We start from the raw sequence: 22,742 nt of genomic DNA, 5'->3' as shown, positions 1-22,742 counted from the left end.
CTATAGGGCGAAGTACATTAACTAGCCAGCCCGCCAGGTTTTCATAGATTTTGGAGATATTAATTTATTATTTTGCCACTTGTCAGCTTACTAGTCATTTTATTCTGATTAATTTTATTATTATTAAAGTCAATATATAGCTTTTTGCCGTATGAGACAACTAAAAAGAAGTAGGGGGGTGACCATTTTTTACCTGCTTACCTTTGTCAGCTCACCAAATGGATATTCTGCTCTCTGTTATACACTGCTGGCAAGTAATGGTCAGTCCTGGTGGCATATACAGTCTCTTCAAAGTACATGAACAGTGTGGTCATGTTTGGACAAAAGGGAGCTTACACCTGGTGCTTTTCAAAAAATTTCTGACGTTACAATTATCTGGAGTAGTGTCATTTCTTAATACAAATGAAAATAATAATAATAATAATAGTGATAATGATTAGACTATCTATGGAAGTGGAAATCCCGGAAATTGGAGTAAAATTTTTCTTTGGCGCGAGGTTTTGGCGGGTTTGGCGTGACGATGAGCCTTGCCCTGTGAGTAATTAGTTGTGGCCTCAAGACTGTCACTGGTGTTGAAGGTGAAAAAAGGAAATTTGACTTATACATCAAGAATTAACAACATATCTTTTGATAGAAACGTTTTAAGGGTTTTAAAATTTACTTACAGTTTATAGGTGTTGGCCGAAATGACAAACCATTAGCAATCTCTTAACACTACCTTTATCCTCTTCGCCACACTAAGTGATCGTGCAGGTCAAGTGGAAATAAAGACCTGTTTGATACTATAAATTCACCGAAGAAAGTATCAAAGAAATCAAAATTTATGAAAATGATTTACCAGAAGAGACTATTATGTCAGATCAAATGGGGTTTGTTTCAACGCTTCAGGTTTATGACAAAGTTCAGCAGAATTTGTGATGATTCTTCCAAGAAAGTTCTAGTGACTCATGAAAGTGAAACATTACCCATTGGGATATCATTTTGGTATAGAAATGATGAATTGAAACTTGATCAGATCTTCAATCTCCAACGGTCTCCACAAGAACACTTGACTGATGTGTTGGAAAAAATTAGTGGAAAAATTCAAGGAGCTGTTTATTACAAAAACAGAAAAAGGGAAAATTTTGTTATGGATGAACTTCCAGTAAAAATGATATCCTTTAATTATGATGATAATGCTTGTACCCAGAATGACCTGACTTGCCATGAAGCATTTGTTCTTAACGGCTCAAAGCACAATTTGGTTATCGGAGAAGAGCACTATTGTATCGACGTTAATCCTCCCATCGTTGAAGTGGCAGAGTTTCCTAAGGTCATTGTGGCAGGATTTTTAGTTAACCTGAAAAAACTTGAGGTTCTATTTGCCAACAAGGAAGATTGTTTTTTTAAGTGGTATAAGAGTGTAAAAAGGTTTGATGCTGACAAGGTATCTCGGAGTAAACGTATAATTGAAGACTTAAAATGGATTGAGTTAGGAGAAGGATTCACCTGCACCCCAACAAAAGAAGATGTTGGAAGGGTATTGAAGGTACAGTAACTACCAATATTTAAAACAAATATATATATATATATATATATATATATATATATATATATATATATATATATATATATATATATATATCTCATTAGTGATACCAGTAAACGTTGAATATTTGGGGTAATGTCTGAGAACAGCACTACCACCAGAAGGAATTGTTCAATTTCTGTAATTTCTGTCCGACTAATTACCCAAATGTAGCCAAATGTAGCCGCAATGAAGTCAAATAATGGTCGTACAAGCGTAATTCGGGCTGTGAATCACTTCTCGATTATTATTTGGTGTCATAAAGTCAAAAAAATTGGTAAACTTAATTTAATCTGAGTTGTGTTGTGTTGTGTTAGGTTAGGTTAGGTTAGGTTAGGTTAGGTTAGGTTAGGTTAGGTTAGGTTAGGTACATGCACTTGATCTATTAACTCAGATTAAATTAAGTTTACCAATTTTTTGTGACTTCGTGACACCAAATACTAGTCGAGGTTAGGTTAGGTTAGGTTAAGTTAGGTAAGGTAAGGTTAGGTACATGCGCTCGATCTATTAACTCAGATTAAATTAAGTTTACCAATTTTTTGTGACTTTGTGACACCAAATACTAGTCGAGAAGTGATTGGCAGTCCGATTTATTCATGTAGGACCATTATTTGACTTCATTGCAGCAACATTTGGCTACATTTGGGTTCATTTGGGTAATTAGTTGGACCCCTTTCTGGTGCTAACTATCTCCAGTTTACTGTACTGCATTATTAAATATTGATAACATTGGGTCAGCAAACTCAAGGATCCCTTACAAATATAGTACAATATGTCACTAACAAGAGGTCCCCAGTGATTGGAAAATGGCTGATGTGAGTACTGTACTATATTCATGAAGGGCGATTGTCACTTTATGAATAATTATAGACCAGTCAGCCTGACCAGCATAGTGTGTAAAGTAATAGAGAGCATTATAAGAGAGACCATGATGGAACATATACAGCCACTCCTCGACTTACGACGGGGTTAGGGACCCAATTCCAGGTCGTAAGTTGAAAATGCGAAGATAATACATAGAAAATCTAATATGGGTGTCTCTTTTTCTTCTCAGCACCACAAAACTCTCACTTTTAAGCTTGCCAGCCATTTTAAAGGGAATAACAAACAAAAAATTTGTCAGTACACAGTGCAATCACTAACGTCGGGACTCGAAAATACGTAATTTGAAAAAAATTGGTACGACTGGGGCGGTCGTATGTCCGGGTGGTCGTAAGTCGAGGAGTGGCTGTATATTGTATAGTACTATGAAACAACCTTGTAAAGGACTGCCAACATGGTTTTATGTCGGGATGCTCCTGCTTGACACAATTATTCATGGTTACATTATTTTGCAGTACAGTACTGTAGCTACATGTAGCCTGTGGATAAAACAAAACATCTATAATGTAAACATTGGAGCTATGATGATTTAATGCGTAGTTGTGCATTACCAGTATGTTCAGGAAAGAAAATGTAAAAATAATATGAAGAATATTTTTTTTCTGCCAATTTTTATTTATTTTTTCATGAAGTAATAAAACTTTCCTCATGTTGCTGATTAATATGTGTTACTGTGTTCCAGTATGACCCTTTTATATTACAGTAAAAAGTAAATATAAAATGAATAATTGCTTTATACTGTATACATCTTATTTTACATGGGTTATCCTAATACTACACAGTACTGTACTGTTCATGACACCTGTAGTATAGCCAAGTCACAATTATAATGGTGGCAAAATTATCTTCCCTTATCCTGTGATTTCTATTTTTTCTGTAAACATTTGTGGGACTGCTTGGTTAATGTGTTAAAGTACTATGATCTCATTTACTGTGCTGTATGTAATACTGTACTGTACATTGTATCACTTGTTCTCTGGTGTATGTGTCTCTTGTGAATCAATATTTAATTTTATAGCATAAATATTACAGCTTGAAGAGGAAACACTTTACGCCAATCATAGATATTGAATACGACATTGTGATACTGGATAAAGCAATGGAATAAAGATTATAATTAGAAACTGTAAGAATGAATAGTAACCCCTAAAAAGCTTTTTATTCTTTTCTCACACCTTAACAGGTTGTTGTGACTCCCTGTGTGGGAGAGCGCAGGGGGGAGGACATAGAGGTGGTGTCCCCGGTGGTGGTGTCTGCTGGCCCTGAAGAATGTCCCTTCCAAAAGAGACAACAGTTTACAAAGGAAATAGTTGGAGACAACAGGTGAAGCTCAATAACTCGGGGTGACATTAGTTTTCATTTTACATTATAACACTTTTTCTAAGTATGAGCATAGACTGAATTTTTTTCTTCAGGAACTGTTTGAATAATATGGAAATAAAAGTCCTTCTGATCTAAATTACTATACATACTGGGTATTCATTTTATGCATAATATTTTAAGAATTACCTTGCATGTCCACCTTATGTATGTACTAACTATACAGTACAGTATTTGCCTTCTTGTCATGTGTCATTGGTGGTGTTGTTGACCCCGACACTGTAAGACCTGTTTTGTCTCCTGAATATACTGTCGTATTGGTCAATAAACAGAATTCAAATTTATAATACTGTACATGTACAGTACAGTATTGGGTTTTATATGTATACTGTACTGTATTATAATTTTATGTACGTACTGTATTTTAAGCATATAATTGTTGGAGAGAAATTTGGAATGTGATTTTTACTTATTGTGCTGTATTGTATTGTATTAATATGGGTAGGCAAGAAGAGGTTAGGAAAGCCTGAATAACTACATTGAAAGCTCCAGTGTGAGAGATAGCTTGATAGTAATATATAGTAGATTTAAAGTGAGAGAAAGTTACATAGAAATAGATGAGATTTTAGGTAAATAGGAGTGCTAGGATTGAATGGATATGGGGAGAAACTGATGAAATTGTGTTCTAAGGCAGGATTGATTGTAGGAGATATATACATGGTTTAAAATTATGAAAATTGTTAGTATACTGTGCAGTTTTGTATGGAAGCTTGACATTGATGAAGATAAAGGGTTGTTAAACTATTTGTTGGTGGAAAAAAATTAACATTTGACACAGATGTACATTCAATAAGGGGAGCTACATATACTGTAGTGTGTGTGTGTGATCATTACTGTGTTTGGTGTAGGTAAGAAAAGTGGTGAACAGAAATATTGTGGCAAAAGAAAATCAGAGAATAAAAGAAAGTGTTTTAAAATATGTGTCATGGTATTGTGCTTATTATTCATATTTATATATCTGTATTATCTATGAGCCAAGCTTCCTCTCTATTCAGACTATGGGAGTTTTCCTATACGTATTATTGCGTCATACCGTGTGGCCCACTGTGCTTCAGACTACGTGGTTGATTTCGTCATCCACCGGATGTCAAAGGTGCGGACCTTGTTTCTAAGTCATGGGTGCGGCCGCTTGAGTTGCCAGGTAGCCATTTTGTGTTCTGCCCATTTGTTGTTACTTGCATAGTAATTTTTATACCATGTATTTTAGCTCATATTTAATTACTTATTGCGCTTTCATAGATAGTCCTGCCTTCTCCCATTCAGGTTGGACGACACTTGAGAATAACAAAAATATTAAATTTTTCACAATATGAGATAAAAATACCAGAGTATACCTTGACATCTTTTCTGTTTTCTGTCAATAGATGAATGTTATCTGATGATTTTTACCTAGTCAAAATAATCATTAAAAATAAGATATACAGTAGAACGTCGATTTAAAGTGATTCAATTTAAGATTATTGATTTAAAGCGACACCCACAATTAAGGACAATGTTTTAATTTAAAACGAATCTTTCCTATTTTGCACGAGTCAATCTGGCGCGTCATATTTAAAATTTTGCGCCTAATGTTTCTCTGGGCACGCTACACTGTCCTAAGGGTAAAGCTGTACTGTACATGTACTCAAAATAATGTACTAAATGATTACTAAAATTTTTGTCTAGTGCAAACTATAGCATGTTTATATTCAAATTAATCACTATCTTATAAGAATTCCAGCAATGTAAATTATATTCTCCCCAGTCACTTCTGTGACATTTTATAAGCAAAAAACATAAACTCAATCTAAAGGACATAAATAAACAAATAAATGTTTCACTAGACCTTCGGCCCCAACTGTCAAACATGTCACTGTCACTTTCCCCCCTCCCCCCATCTTCCCAGCCAGGGTTTGGTGTTTGAGGCTCAAAGTTTTTATCTTATAAAATGTCACAGACTAAAGTTAGAATATAATTTTTATTGCTAGAATCCTTGCAAGACAGCGAATAATTTGAATATAAACGTCATATAATTTGCACAAGAGAAAAATTTTTTGCTCTTTGTAATAAAATTCTTAAATTAGAACTAAAATTTGTGTCTAATGCGAGCTATGGCATATTTACATTCAAATTAATCACCATCTTTTAAGAATTCCAGCAATGTTGATTATATTCTCCCATGTCAGTTTAGTGACATTTTATAAGAGAAAAACTTAAAGTCACTCTTAAGGACAGATAAATAAATAAGCACTAGACCTTGGCATCAACTGTCAAACATATCACCTCACCTCCCTCCCTCCCTCCCATCTTCTCAGCCAGTAAACAGACCATTTCGCTTCCCTTAATTTTAGCTGTGTTGATTTTTGAGTGTTTGTTTTAACATAATACTTCAAAAAAAAAAAAATTCTAGGAGATGGGTTGAGGTGCATCTGGGTAGATTGTCAGTCTTTTTAGTATTTTATGTTTTTCTCAAGTACCAAACTAAATTATTCCATTGAAACAACACTTCGATTTAGTGTGAATTCGGTTTAAAGCGATATCTCTTGGAACATATCTCGTGTTATATCGACGTTCTACTGTATACAGTATGCTCCTTGCCCCTCCCCCTCCGTTTTCTGTTTAGGTATTATTATATACATTACTATACACATACATAGACGATTTATTTTTTTATTTTTTTTAAAATTCATAAGAAATGACTGTATTTATGCACGTGCAGACACCAGCCAGAATGTTAGATGGTGACACTAATAATATTCCATAGCTACTCCTAAGTGGACGTGTGCTGCCTTGCTGCTGCCACAGAAAACGGTCCATATCTCAAAACCTAAGTTATGATCATTTGAAAATTATCTCCACCCTTATTTATCAACCAATTTGAAACATAAGCATATGTACATAAAGAAGGATAATAGGGGAGAATTTCATACCATTAACCCTCTCGCGAATGTTGACGCGATTTGCGTCATATTCATGATGAGTCCAACTTCGCAGTTATGCAAATTGAGTGACCAAACTTTAAAAAATTTGCCAAAAATTAAGTTTTCAACAGAATTGTGTCAAATTTTGATTTGTCATAGCAAGTAAGTTCTAACAAATAAATTAATTGGCAACTCTTGAGGCCCATAAGAAGGGAAAACTAATGATAAATACACAGTATTATCTCAGCAGTCAGACCGTCAGTGTGAGCCGCGTCTATTTAAATTTCCAGAACTCTGTGCAGGCTGCCTCAACTCCTGGATTACAGCGCTTACCCTACTCCCTGAAATAATTTTTTTAGTGTTAGAGAAGTAAAGTGTGGTTGTGTAATGTAATATTTTTTTCATACTTACAGGGAAAGTGTTTAGTGTTCAAAAGCTGTTACCATATCAGGCTATACAACCTCGTTATAGTGACAATGTCTCAAAAAAAGTCTCTGAAAGAGGATGATTTTCTAGACATACATGAATTTTTTCAGTACCATTCTCTTTGTTATAGTGTTGGTTATAAGGTACAATGTACTTTATATCGATATGAAACATAGGCACAAAAAAAAAAAATCACCATTTGATAATCGTATTTTTTTGCTATTTTTTCATAAACTATTGGTCGTATAAAAAATCTGATTACTGAATTGGAAAGGTCATAAAATTCTGCTTCTAGCAGTGCATAGTTGGCTCAGACACTTTTTAGGTAGGAGGCTGAGAACGTATTGGTGTGTACTGTATTGTTTTCTCATGCTTATTAGAAGTGACGAAAAATAACTATACAGTGGTCTCTCGGTTAACGAACACAATTCGTTCCACAGAGTCGTTCGTTAACCGAAATTTTTTTAAACCAAATCCATTGTTTCAATGGAATATTGGGTAATTGGTTCCAGCTCACAGAAAAGTACATACAAAGTAATAAAAAGATGCGGTAAAGTACACTTACTTTGAGGTGTGTATGTAGAAGGTTCCTGGTTGATGATGATGGTGGGAATTAGAAGTGGGGATGGAGGAGAAGGGATAAGAGAAGGAAGTGGGGATGGAGGAGAAATCACCTTTCAGTGGGCCCCTTGCTTGATGCAGTCATTTCACCAATAAAATTTAAAGTTCACTAGGTGTAATTCAAGATTATTTCATTTAAATCAACACTGCACTGCGCTATATATTATAAATATGTTAACTAAATTACAGAATGACCAATAATTTTAATGTAAAATGCAAAAATATTCAAGACACCAACAAAATCGATGTTCACTCCATTGTAAACAAAGCCAAACTGACACTTGGTGGGTGAGTCAAGCGGCTGATGGGCGCACAAAAAACTAGTTCCCTGTACTGCATATATTATCAATATGTTAACTAAATTTTAAAATGACTAATAATTTTAATATAAAAAATGCAAAAATATTAAAGAGCACAACTTTCTTGATATTACTCCACTGGAAACAAATGTGATCATAGAACAGATTACTGTATTGGCAGACTAGCTCATCAGCTGATCAGCTGATGCTCACAACAAAACGTGTTTGTCGTAAGGATTTTGTTAATCGAAGGTTTGTTTGTTAACCGAAGGTTTGTTCGTTAACCGAATTGAAGATCCTTAAGGGAGGTAATTCGTTAACCGAAATTTCGTTAATTGAACCGTTTGTTAACCGAGGGACCACTGTACTGTACTGTACTGTACTTGTATTATTCATTGTTTTATTTTGCTTATGTTGGAGAGCAATCAGTTACGAAGCCAAAGATATATGGTTTATGCCATTAAAAACAAGTTTTGGGGAAATTGATAAATAAAAACAATATTCCCCTTGTGCTGTATCGCCTGCCCTAGGGACCTCAGAGATGTGATCTTGGAACTGGAAAACTTAAAACTTATCTCATGTGTGAGAGGGTTAAAACTGTCATATAATGATGGATAATGGAATAAAAAAAACTATTTCCACAGTTTGACCCAAACTCATTTTTGCAATTTTGCCAATTTGTTTACAGAGCAAAAAATTAAGATACATGTACAGTATTACAAATGTTGATGGCACTAATTGTAGCTATGGGTTTGGTTATTACAGTGACCAATTTTCAAGAATATCTGGCAAAAATCATAAACAGAGATAGGTAATATTTTTTATTTTTTCATAACATTTTATTTTTTCTCAAAAACTTGTTGATGAATGTTAGTCAAACTTGCAGAATCTCTTAGTTAGATAACCCCACATAAAAAAAAAAATGACAAATCGGACAAATATGCAATCACCATTCTAAGTAAAAGCCAGTTGCTCCTCCTTAAAACCTTGCCTTGTAGTATATGTTTAACTAGCATGCGCTGATGGGCGGAGCTTACTGAGCAGCTAGGTCGTAGCCAAGGAACCTCCTCCTGCCTCAGTTCTATACCAGGACACTCTGTCTTTCTCCTGACCCTGGCCTGTAGACATGTCTGTCTCTACTTCTCTCTTCTGTCTGAACCATGTGGCTAAGGTTTGTCCTTCCTGTCCTAGGGAATCTTAGCTGGGGAGTCAGTGGTTCTTATGCTGATCTCCCAAATAGGTAGGAAGTACATTTGTATTATGTCTTGTACTTTTTTTTTTTTGTAAATCATATGTAAATAAGGTAGATTTACCTAAGTGTTTCTGTTGGTCCCTTTCGCCCAGGATTTTGTTCTTCAGCCATGACTGAGTATTTGGGAACACCTAAAGAGTATTTCATGAAGTCTAACCTACTTAAAGCTAGCCATAGCAGTATACAGTACAGTATCACTGTTGTCCAGCTCTATGTCTTTTAGGGTAAGGTTAAGGGAGACACTGGGGTTGTGATAGATGGCAAACTGAAGAAAGTGTAAAAGAAAATTGTGTGTGTGTGTGTGTGTGTGTGCGTGCATGCATGTGGTGAGAAACATTTACGGGTAATTGTAAATATTTTATGATATTTATCTTTCAGATTCAATGTCACATGCTATTTTAACAATCCAGGGTTACTAAAGAAATTTGTAGTAAAGTAAAAATTTCACTTTTAGGGTATGGAAGTTTAAATTAATAGTTATCATTCAATTATTATCATTCTACATTGTTTCTTCTACAGTATTATTTTTCTCATCATCGCTCTGTTTCTTACACTCATCATACAGTACAGTACTGCACTGTACTGTACAATATATTACACAGATTTAGTTTTATGCACATATTTTAGCACACGGGTAGGATGTTCCCTTCTGTAGTGTAGTGGCTTTTACCATCACTAATTTAATATTCTTTTTGATATTCACAACCTCTTACACTGTTTTCATTTCTTTTACAGCCTTCGTGTGATCTCATACAATATCTTAGCTGAGGTCTATACAAATTCAAATTATGCTCGGGAAGAATTATTCCCATCGTGTCCAAAGCATGCACTTAATATGGACTATCGCAAGCTGTTACTTATTAAAGAAATCATTGGTAAGGACTTTATTCTTTTCCATTGAAAGCTATTTTAACATTTAAGGTGAATTTTAGTACATTACAGCATTCTTTAGGTGTTTTTTTTTTTTTTTTCTTCTCTTTAATATGCATGATTCATGAGCACCTATTGATGCACGTTCTGGATACATTATTAAGTTATCTTATCATCTGTGTTGCTGTCTTTTATTTTGTTGTAGAGATTAGGATTGCTTGAAGTTGTTTAACCTTAAGTTTTACCATAAAAACTAAGTGTGTACAGGGTGTGCAGTAGGCCCCTTGATATTTATGCTGATTAAGAAGTTTGGCTACACTAAAAATTCAATCTGTAATTTGAATGTTGTCAGATGTTACTATCCTCAGGTATCACATCAGGAGTTCTGTTGTGAACTGATGAGACATCTTCTGTCGGTGGGAATTTGGGTTTGATTAATTAAACTTTGTAATTATCCACTATGATGCTCAGACTAGACTACCTCTCTGGCCTTCCCTTCATACATAGGTGGCTACTGTGGTGGTGAGGGAGGTATTGAGTATCTATTAGGTGCCAAGGCATGTCTCTTGCTCTTTACACCTCTTATATGCAATACAGAGGTGGTTTGATAGCATCAGATGAACAAGTGACTCTCTTCCATATTTCAACAGCTGTTATAACAGCTCTGGGAATAACCAAGGTAATAGCTGTAATGCTTCCTACTAATACAATGTCTTCCGTCAATTATAATTTTTCTATTTCTAATCTTCTTTAATATTCACATTTACAGGTTACAATGGTGATCTAATATGCTTGCAAGAAGTAGACGAGAAAGTGTTTTTACGTGATATTAGGCCAATTCTAATGGATAGAGGCTTTGATGGTTTCTATGATGCAAAAGGAGGGGAAATTACAGAAGGTCTTGCTATTTTCTTTCGACGCAGTAAACTAAGGTAATATTTGTGCGATGTTTTTTATTGTACAAGGTTGTCCTTTATATCCTATACATTTTATATTTTGTTTAGAGAGATACCCGATATGTACAGTACAGTATACAGGTGCTCCTCTACTTACGAACGAGTTACGTTCCTGAGGCTTGTTTGTAAGTCCAACTTTACTCTTGTAGGTACCAAACATATTGTAAAAAATTAAAAGATTACGGATATTTAGTACAGCTCCTCCCCGACTTACGATGGGGTTAGGGACCCAAATCCAGGTCGTAAGTTGAAATGGTCGTAAGTCAAAAATGCTTAAATAATACATAAAAAATCTAAAATGGGTGTCTCTTTTTTTCTCAGCACCACAAAACTCTCACTTTTAAGCTTGCCAGCCATTTTAAAGTGAATTACAAACGAAAATTTTCTCTGTGTACTGACGTTGGGACTCGAAAAATACGTAATTTGACAAAATTTTGGTACGACTGAGGCAGGTCGTAAGTGCGGGTGGTCGTAAGTCGAGTAGGTTGTAAGTCGGGGAGGAGCTGTACACCTATACCCTTTAATACAGCCTTAAAACCTGGCTCACTCTTCTCCTCTTAAGTAATGTTTGTTCTATCTGGATTTTTCTTCGAAATAATCCAGTCTCATCCACATTAAACACCTGTTCTGGCAGGTAACCCCCTCAGTGATGATGTTTGTATCTCTGAAAGTTTGTAAGTTGAACGTTCTTAAGTAGAAGAGTACCTATGTGAATTAAGGTTAGCTGTGTTTGTTTAAAATAATCAATCAGTAAAAATATGTATTTCAGAGGTAAGTCCAGAATCATAAAATGTAATAAAGGTAATGTAAAGGCAGAGATAATCCTGAAATATCACTGACTCATGAAACAACAGTCACAGAAAGGTAGAGAGCTGACTGTACTGTACCTGTGAATGAGTTAAGTGGGATCAGATGTATGAGAATACAGTGAACTAGATGTGAGAAGTGGCTGGTTAGATAGAAGATCCCTTAGAAATTGTGGTCTGTGGAGGAACTTCTATCTGAGTTGTTTTGCTCTAGAATGACAGGTGGAATGTACAGGTATTGCTAAGTTTTAGAATTTTTTTTTTTTTTTACCCCTCATATATTCTAATTAAATACTCTGAAAATGGAATTTTTGGTCAAATTTAATGTGAACACATTGGTTAGGTCTATGGTGATGAACATGTTGCCAGTTTGTGATATTTGGTTGTCTAAAGTAACAGGGATAACCAAATGGTTATCATGAGGGTGAAGGAAGAATTTCATTACCTGAAGAATCTCCATCCCAGCTTATTTCACCTAATGATTAACCACATTAAAACTATTTGGGAGGATGAGGTTAGGTTAGTATTACCTTTAGGCTTTAGGGTGGTTAATCTTCAGGTGAAATAAGCTGGGGTAGAGAGTCTTAAGGTCACATGAAGAATCCGTGTTGCTCTTTATTTGGGCCAGTAGGTGCTGTATTAGGGAAGATCCTTGTAAGAGTAAAAAAAAGTTTATACAGTACAGTATAGTACAGTACTTTGAAACTCCAGTTAGTTTAAAAATATTATATAATGAAATACAGTGGTCCCTCGGTTAACGAACACAATTCGTTCCAGAGGTCATTCGTTAACCGAATCCATTGTTTCAATGGGATATTGGGTAATTGGTTCCAACTCACCGAAAAGTACATACAAAGTAAAAAAAAAATCAAGTAAAGTACACTTACTTTGAGGTGTGTATGTAGAAGGTTCCTGGTTGATGATGATGATGGGAATTAGAAGTGGGGGTGGAGGAGAAGGGAGAAGAGAAGGAAGTGGGGATGGAGGAGAAATCACTTTTAAGGGGACCCAAGCTTGATGCAGTCATTTCACCAATAAAATTTTAAGTTCACTAGGTGTAATTCAAGATTATTTTATTTAAGTCAACACTGCACTGTGCTATATATTATCAATATGTTAACTAAATTTCAGAATGACCAATAATTTGAATGTAAAAATACAAAAATATTCAAGACACCAACAAAATAGATGTTCTCCCCACTGTCAACAAAGCCAAACTGACGCCTGGTGGCTGAGTCAAGCTGCCTGTGGCGCACAAAAAAATAGTTCCCTGCACTGCATATATTATCAATATGTTAACTAAATTTTAAAATGACTAATAATTTTAATATAAAAAATGCAAAAATATTAAAGAGCACAACTTTCTTGATATATACTCCACTAGTAACGAATGTAAACATAGAACAGATTACTGAATTGGCAGACTAGTCCATCAGCTGATCAGCTGATGCTCACAACAAAACGTGTTGTTTGTAAGGATTTCGTTAATTAAAGTTTTGTTTGTTAACCGAATTGAAGATCCTTATGGGAGGTAATTCGTTAACCGAAATTTGGTTAATTGAACCGTTAGTTAACCGAGGGACCACTGTACTGTGTAAGCTAATTAAGTTGTCCCTGTAAGGTATCTCTTTATATAAAGACCTGAGGGATATGGAGGCAATCCTAGTCCTCTACTGTACAAGCTTTCCCCGTGATATGGGAACCTGGGTTATGGAAACTAGCGCTTACAGGATTTGGGTAAATTTCAAATTTTTTCTAACACAAAATTCACAAAATTATACAATTTATTTTGTATGACTTCTTGGTGGTACAGGTAGCTACAAGAGAGTTGGAGGGCGGCTTGCCTCCTAAGAACCACAACAAACAGCTCAGTTAGAATTCTTTCCCCAGCTTGTGTTCAGGACTATACCGGGTATTCGCCCATTATGGAATTTTGGTTAATTTATTAAGTTTTTCAAAAGAAAAAATCGTGATATAAACCAAAAAAATTCACCAAAATTATACAATTTATTTCGTGTGGATTCTGATGAGAGCTACAAGACTACCCAGTGGCCAGCTTAACAACAATGATGCTGCTAAGTTTGTGTTCAGTTATACATCTGTGTTACTGTGTACCCTTATTCAAGATGAGTGGAAAAAGGCCATCAAGTTTAAGTGAAAGCAGTGGTGCTAAAAGATTCCACAAAGGAATTACGTTGGACATTAAATATGAAGTTTTAAGGAGGTAACTCCAAGTAACTCCGATTGCACCACCTCGCCTCACCACCTCATGTAGCACTCAACATCATTTCTAGTGAGTTAAATTCAAGTGTGTGCATTAATTGTCATGGAACATCATGAATGAATCATTGTATGTGCTTGTACAGTATTGCATTTCTGGGCTGAAAGTATTTTCCTTGGGAACACATCTCAACTTATATAATGGGAATCAATGGGAAAATGGTTTCGTGTTACGGAATTTTGCACTACCGAAAGATTTTCAGGAACGGAACCCTTCCATCACCCGGGGGATGCCTGTGTTAACCCTTGCACTATGGGGATGCCACTTTTCGTATTTTATGTGGTTAAGACCAGACAATTTTATTCAGCTCAAAGAGAACTTTGAATACAAGGGATTAAGTAATCAGTTATGGCATATTTATTGTGTTTGTCCATACAGTAAACCCTTGTATAACCGACCTCTGCAATAACCAACCCACCCCCCATGGGACGAGTCCGGTCAGCTGTTTACTGTGTAAGCAGTTGTTAAACGTGGCAACATAGCATACTGTAAGTATTATTATTTCTGTATTAAATTATACTGTATATTGTACCTGTATTTACATATATTGGTACCCTGTATGCTCATATATAATTATTACCTAAGTCAAGTGATTATCTTATGTGCAGTAATGTATTTTTGGTACAGTACCTTGTTTATCCAACTTATCGGCTTTTTCGTCCCCCCCCCCTCCCCCTTCCCCTTCCTCCCCCAATAGGTCGGTTAAATGACGGTTTACTGTACTTGTAAGAGCTTTAGTTTTCAGGGATATAAGATTACTTGGTACTATTAGAATTATAATAATCTTTTCTGTATGAATTTTCACATACAATTTTCATTTTGTAATTTGATAGAATGCTAGAGCGAAGACGTGTAGTCCTGAGCGAGGATCTACAGAACGAGGTGTTGTTTGCTGATATCTGGCAAAATATACAGAGGAGTCCAGACTTGTTGAAAAATTTTCTGCATGTACGCACAATCTTACAGGTAAAAGGCATTGTATATTTTAGTTTTGTCAATTAAAATGATTACAGAAAGGAATGTTCATTTTATCTGGAGGGGAACATAGGATAGTGTCATCAGAAAAATATGTCACTTATTCCTTTACTATATACAGGTACTAAAATGTCTACACAATGTTATTATCTACAACACAGCATTGTATAGGAACATAATCCTAACAAGATCTGGGGCTCTTTTGGATCAAATTTTTTATTGTATAGACTTTGTTACATTGATACCATAGACTGTATTGATCTTTGTGTCCAGTCCACTTGATGTTGACGCTCAATGTTACATAATAAATACAGTATCTGAAATTGAGCATTAATAATTTTAATTTATTTTAATTTATAATTTTTTTTTCTTTCAGGTGAATGTGTTTGAGAGTGTCTGTGACCCCTCCAGATTATTGGTGGTTGGTGCCACTCACTTATACTTTCACCCAGATGCCAGTCACATTCGTATACTACAGGCAGGGATGTGCCTTAAGATCTTGCAGCATGTCATTACCCAGTATCAGATGAAGGTGGGTGATGAAAAGGGTTTCATTCTGTTTGTTCTTGAATTTATACAGTAATGGAAACACATTACTGTACCATAATTTCAGAGTTTTCAAAACAAAAATTAGAAAAATTCTTTGGCTTTATAGACTTATACAAAATGACGCACCTGTATGTACAGTCCACTTTACTTATAAGCCACACACACTAGCAGCTCCGAAATAACTAACCATCAACTTCACTGAGTCCATCCCCCCACCCCACCTCCCATAACATACAAATCAGGCAATTAATCAGTGGTCAGCCAAGGTGTAAAGTCAATGCTTACCTCTGAACACTTTTGTTTGGAGAGGTTTTAGGAACAGACAGATAATACATTTTTAAAGTTATTTATCCAGGCTAACATGTTCGGAGGTAAGCATTGACTTTACGTGGATTCTTAATCTGTGCATCAAGGACGGCCTACATTGAAGTTTAAAGCAAATTTTCAACCCCCAAAAGCTAAAATTAATCAGAGAAATTAATTTTCTTTCTGTTTCTAAAACCTAAGAATACTAACGTGTTCAGGGGTAAACATTGACTTCATACCTTGGCTGACCACCAATTAATTGACTAGTTTGTATGTTTTGGGAGGTGGAGGAGGGATGGACTCAGTGAAGTTGATGGTTAGGAATTTCGAAGCTGCTAGTGTGTGTGGCTTACTATAAGTAAGGAGGACTGTACATTTTTTGTGCATATAAACACACATTTGCTCATTTTAGCTTACACTTGCACATATTTACAAACACAGAAACACAGATTGTGTAAAATGCTTTTGTCAGTTTTAGATTGCTGCAGTTAGATTTAAAAAAGTAGAAATTAGCCATTTTTTCTTTGTGATAAATATGCTGTGTGACATGCTTGTTTTATTACAGCATCCAGACAAAGAGGTTTCACTACTCTTTTGTGGGGACTTCAATAGCACACCAGAATCTGCTCTCTACCAGTTCATGACCACACAACATGTTGATAGTGGTAATGTTGTCTGGAAGAGTAGTAAGTACTATTCAGTGCAGTATATGAAATAGTAAATTTTTTTATTGATTATCCAATGTCCCACATTTTTGGCAAGGAATTCATTGCATATAGAGCATTGTCAAAACTCTTGGGTCACTTTTAACGAGTGGAGCAACACTTAAAGACTACGAAAATAATTAAGAATGCAGTAATTCTTACAGACTGCAACAATACTTAGAAGACTGCAGTAACTTGTAAAGGCTACAACATTACTTGAAATACAGGATACTGCACAGCAATCAAAATTTTTAGTGAAAATTTTTACGTATTGACTTAGATACTGCATTCCAAAACTTATGGTGTCATCACTTTTCTAGAGGAGAAAATGTGTAAAAATGTATTTGTACTTTAGTAAAATGAAATTACTCCATAAGTTTAGCTTTAAGTACAGTACAGCTCCTCCCCGACTTATGACCTACTCGACTTACGACCACCCGCACTTACGACCTGCCTCAGTCGTACCAAAATTTGGTCAAATTACGCATTTTCGAGTCCCAAAGTCGGTACACAGACAAAATTTTCATCTGTAATTCACTTTAAAATGGCTGGCAAGCTTAAAAGTGAGTGTTTTGTGGTGCTGAGAAGAAAAGAGACCCCCATTTTAGATTTTCTATGTATTATTTAAGCATTTCCGACTTACGACCATTTCGACTTACGACCTGGATGTCGGTTCCTAACCCCCGTCGTAAGTCGGGAGCAGCTGTATTTATTTATTCCCATTAATTGATAGTGAAGTACAGTACTAATAATATAAGGAACAATTATGTATCATTGCATCAGAGTATTGTAAGGAGGTCCTCAGGTTACGTACGTCTGACTTACGAACATCTGCCGATACGAACGAGTTCCCATGAAGTTAAACTTTAAATTTACAGTATTTATTTACCTGATGACTTATGTTTTACTTACATTTACTGTATTTTGTTATTTTATTTCTTCCTTTGTCTTAAATTAAGTGATTTTAGATGTACAGTATATAAGGATGTAGGCTATGATATAGTAAACATTGTTCTGTAAGTGTTTTGACCTTTCTTTACTTAAGAATGTCCCCAGTAGACTGCCTGTATTACGTTTCTATATCTTTTTACCAAGAGGATTTTTCACATTAAGCAAAATCTTTCAAGTACAGGGGGTCCCTGGATTACGGACGGGTGTTCCTGAGGACATTCTTAAGTTGGATTTGTACGTAGGTCAGAAAACATGCTATATGTATACCGTATTTACAAAACAATGTTTAAAATCCTACTACCTGTATATCATACCCTAAGTCCTTATACTGTATATATATATATATATATATATATATATATATATATATATATATATATATATATATATATATATATATATATATATATATATATATATATATATATATGTATATATGTATATATATATATGTATATGTATATATATATATGTATATGTATATATATATATATGTATATGTATATATATATATATATGTATATGTATATATATATATATGTATATGTATATATATATATATATGTATATGTATATATATATATATGTATATGTATATGTATATATATATATATATATAATCACTTAATTTAAGACAAAAGAAGAAATAGAATGACAAAATACAGTAAATGATGGTAAAAAATAAGTCATCAGGTAAATTTCAAGTTTAACCTCGTTAGTATTGGCGGGCGTTCATAAGTCGGACGTTCGGGACGTTCGTAAGTCGGGGACCCCCTATACAAGACTCCATTAAAATGAATTGGTTAATACAGTAGAACGTCGATATAACACGAGATACATACGTTCCAAGAGAGGTCGCTTTAAACCGAATTCGCACTAAATCAAAGTGTTTTAATGGAATAATTTAGTTTGGTACTTGAGAGAAACACAAAATACTAAACTGACTGAGAGTCTACCCAGATGCACCTCAGCCCATCTCCTAGAATAAACAAAACATTGTTTTTTGTAGTATTATGTTAAAAGAAATGCTCATAAATCAACACAGCTAAAATTATGGGACGTGAAATGGTCTGTTTACTAGCAATCAGCTGATTGTTAGATGGGGGGGGGGTGACTAAGTTTTTCTCTTATAAAATGTCACTAAACTGACCTGGAAGAATATATTTAGCATTGCTGGAATTCTTATAAGATAGTGATTAGTTTGAATTTAAACATGCTATAGCTCACATTAGACATAGAAATTTTAGTTCTAACTAATTTTATTACAAAGGGCTAAAATTTTTATCTCTTGTGCAAAATATATGACGTTTATATTCAAATTATTCGCTGTCTTGCAAGGATTCTAGCAATGCAAATTATATTCTCCTAACTTTAGACTGTGATAATATATAAGATAAAAGCTGTAAGCCTATAACCACCCAACCTTGGCTGGAAAGATAGAGGTGACAGTGACATGTTTGACAGTTGGGGCCAAAGGTCGAGTGAAACATTTATTTGTTTATTTATGTCCTATAGATTGAGTTTTTGTTTTTTGTTTATAAAATGTCACTAAACTGACCTGGAAGAATATAATTTACATTGCTGGAATTCTTATAAGATAGTGATTAATTTGAATACAAATATGATATAGTTCGCATTAGACATACAAATTTTAGTTCTATCTACAAAGGGCTAAAATTTTTATCTCGTGCAAAATATATAACGTTTATATATAAATTATTTGCTGTCTTGCAAAGATTCTAGCAATGCAAATTATATTCTCCTAACTTTAATCTTTGATATTATATAGATAAAAGCTTAAAAGTCATCAAACCCTGGCTGGGAGGGGGGCAGGGAGGAAGGAGGAAGGGGAGGAGACAGTGACATGTTTTACAGTTGGCCGTGAAGGTCTAGTGAAGTATTTATTTGTTTATTTATGTCCTTTAGATTGAGTTTTTGTCTTTTGTTTATAAAATGTCACAGAAGTGCCCTGGGAGAATATAATTTACATTGCTGGAATTCTTTTAAGATTGTGATTAATTTGAATATAATCATGCTACAGTTTGCACTCGACAAAAATTTTAGTAATCATTTAGTACATTATTTTGAGTACATGTACAGTACAGCTTTGCCCGTAGGACAGTGTAACGTGCCCAGAGAAACATTAGGCGCTAATTTTTTAATTTGATGCGCCAGATTGACTCGCACAAAATAGGAAAGATTCGCTTTAAATTAAAACATTGTCCTTAATCGTGGGTGTCGCTTTAAATCGACATTGTACTGTATGCTTTATTTTCAGAATTTGGAGAGTGTGTTGAGGGTATGTGCTTAAGACATGAGCTTGAGCTGGCCAGTGCCTGCGGGTGTCCTCCGTATACCACCTATACCTCATCCTTCCACGGTTGTTTAGATTATATATTTTATCAAACAAAAGAGTTCACTGTAAAACAGGTGTGTGTCTGTCTCAAAGTTTGGTTGAAATATAATACTGTATAATCTTTTGTATTATGTAACTTCTAAATTATGCACACTGTAAATTGTTCTGTTGACCTACCTCATGAATGTTAACTTACAATTCTATTAAAAGAATGTATATGTCAAAAAGTTTTATAACAAGTGCTTATGCAGTACATATGATACTTTGATTTCTGTATACTGTATGTACAGTTAACCAAAGGTACACTGACCCCACCCTGGGTCTCGTACTCGCAATTTTACGTGGCAATAAAACCGAAAATAGATCCATCAATCACTATCACCATTACATACAGGGGATTACTGCCTTACCTTACCAAGTATTGCCAGGTAAAATTGTGAGTACAAGACCCAGGGTGGGGTCAGTGCATCTTTGGTTAACTGTACTTCGTTTTCTGTATACAGTATACCGGTAAATGATATTTACTTTGTTTTCTGTATATACAGTAAGATGATGCATGAAGGCTCTTGTTTAAGAATACAGTATTATATTTGAGTAGTTCATATCTCCTCAAATTTACCCTCTCAAACTGTTCCTTCAGCTTTTTCTTATATATTTTATTCAAACTCTTTCCTACCTGTCTTATCAAATGCCGTTAGTTATTTTCTAGTACCGTACAGAACCAATCTAGGATATCCATGTATAATCTTGTGCAAATATTTGACACCACCCATGGAAGATGACTTTATCAGAGACCAAATAATAATGCTTGAAGCATTTCCTGAAGAATATCACTTATCATCACAATACTAATTATTATGTGGATGAAATGGTCAGCTTTCAGTGCAGAATTAAAACAAAAAAATTATGAACATTTTAAGTTGCAGTAATGAAGTTGATTCTCTCTCATTTATGAGTTCCTCCAGGTAGACAAGGGTTGGGTTCAAAAGAAATAATGTAAAGAGAAAACTTAATATTTCTGGGCATTAGAATGGATGCAGTCCGTACCGGGTAAATCTTTAATCTGACTCAGAACCAGTAAACTGTCTCCCTCCCACATCACTGAGTGACAACTGTTTGTAGTGAAAATAAGTTAACTTAACAGTAAAGTTTATTTTCCACTCTTTCATGCTTTTTCTGCTATAATGCAGGATGGCTGTAATCAAAAACAAAAGTACATACAATACTTTCTCCTGTCATTCAAAACAATTCATTCACACTTACTGCTGTGATAATGGTGTTCTGCTATGATTCTCTCTTTCCATGACCAGGTTCTAATAATCTATCTGGTTTCCCCTGTTTATTTTTGCAATCCAGTAGCAGCCTTCAGCAGTGTGTTCTTCCCCAAACATCACTTACAGACATACACGATTCATTCACACACAGTGATGCTTCCTGAATGTCCAGCCCCTGCACTTATAGCCCACACCTCAATCCACCCTTCTTTATCTTTGTTGGTGTTCCCCTCTCCTTCACACCATCCACCTTTGAATTATATACAGTGCTATTTTTTATCAATCTTTCACTTCCCATTCTCTCAATATGACCAGAACACTTAAGCATCCATTTTCTACACAACATGCAATTATCTTCCACATCTCCATATCTCTTTAAATCTTAATCTTTATGCCCTGTTCACCCAGCATATTGTACTTGTACCATTTCTCATTACCTTTGCTTTCACCTCTCTTAGTACTCCTTTCATGAATACATTGAAAAATCTGGACAATATTACACAACCTTACGGTGTTCCTACCTTCACTGAGGAACCAATTTCTCTCTCCCTGTCGAATAACTCAAATTGCACTTTCCTTGTAAATCTCTGGACAGTATTCTGTAATTTCCCATTTACCGGTATTACATATAGATGCAATACTTCCTTCATTGCCTTTATCTCTACTCTACTCTTTCCTTTTTCTAGAAGGTTTTACTCTTGTTCTAAGGTGCAAACTCGTGACATGTACCGTACATCCTCTTCCTTTTCTGAGCCCACACTGCTAATACACTCCTTGTGTTGACTACAGTTTTCTCAGTAATATTTACCAAACACTTTTCCTGGTGTACTGAGTAGGTTTCTTCCATCATTATTATTTCGGTAGTCATATTTACAAAAATAATCCCATAGTATCATATTCTAATTTTGTGTATTATGAAGCATTAAAACATTCTCTTTCATTCTTTTCAGGTGGTACCCATGCCAACCCTTGAGGAGGTGACCCAGCATGGTGCTCTGCCAAGCATCACATTTCCATCAGACCACATACCTCTTATTGTTGACCTTGAATTCAGAAAGAGTGGAAAGTCTACAGAATAAAACGTGTGTGATATATTAATTTACTGAAATTTATCTTTTTCTGCCCATGTCTTGTCCTTTTCTCGTATAGGTAGAGTAGAGTAGAGTAAAGTCACTGGATCATCTGAAGAATCTCTCCCTCCACCTTATTTCACCTAAAGATTAACCACCCTAATGCTATTTTGGGGAATCAGGTGAAGTTAGGTTAGCATTAGGGATGTTAATCTTTAGGTGAAATTAACTTAGGATTGAGATTCTTCAGGTAATCCAAGTCATCATGTAGTATTTGTCAGCTTATCAATTTCATATCTAAGAAATTCCTAAGACCC

At 35.0% G+C, this 22,742-nt stretch overlaps 1 protein-coding gene across 2 annotated transcripts; it reads left to right on the top strand.

Annotated features, from left to right (window-relative positions):
• The first annotated feature begins 523 nt into the window (after window positions 1-523).
• LOC121857726 (2',5'-phosphodiesterase 12-like) lies at window positions 524-22,463 on the top strand. Of its 2 annotated transcripts, XM_042353834.1 has the most exons (9): window positions 525-1,528; window positions 3,633-3,772; window positions 10,063-10,202; window positions 10,967-11,129; window positions 15,074-15,206; window positions 15,592-15,747; window positions 16,636-16,756; window positions 20,004-20,155; window positions 22,306-22,463. In XM_042353834.1, the coding sequence occupies exons 1-9, from the start codon at window positions 824-826 to the stop codon at window positions 22,432-22,434; spliced, it is 1,839 nt and encodes a 612-aa protein (XP_042209768.1). In that variant the 5' UTR covers window positions 525-823; the 3' UTR covers window positions 22,435-22,463. The 2 variants fall into 2 exon arrangements, with proteins under 2 accessions (XP_042209769.1, XP_042209768.1); XM_042353835.1 differs by lacking the exons at window positions 10,063-10,202; window positions 10,967-11,129 and having other exon boundaries at window positions 524-1,528.
• The last annotated feature ends 279 nt before the right edge of the window (window positions 22,464-22,742 follow it).

The sequence above is a fragment of the Homarus americanus genome, unplaced genomic scaffold (genome assembly GCF_018991925.1).
Source record: "Homarus americanus isolate GMGI-L3 unplaced genomic scaffold, GMGI_Hamer_2.0 scaffold16712, whole genome shotgun sequence".
NCBI lineage: Eukaryota > Metazoa > Arthropoda > Malacostraca > Decapoda > Nephropidae > Homarus > Homarus americanus.
This window is presented reverse-complemented; position numbering and strand designations above follow the sequence as displayed.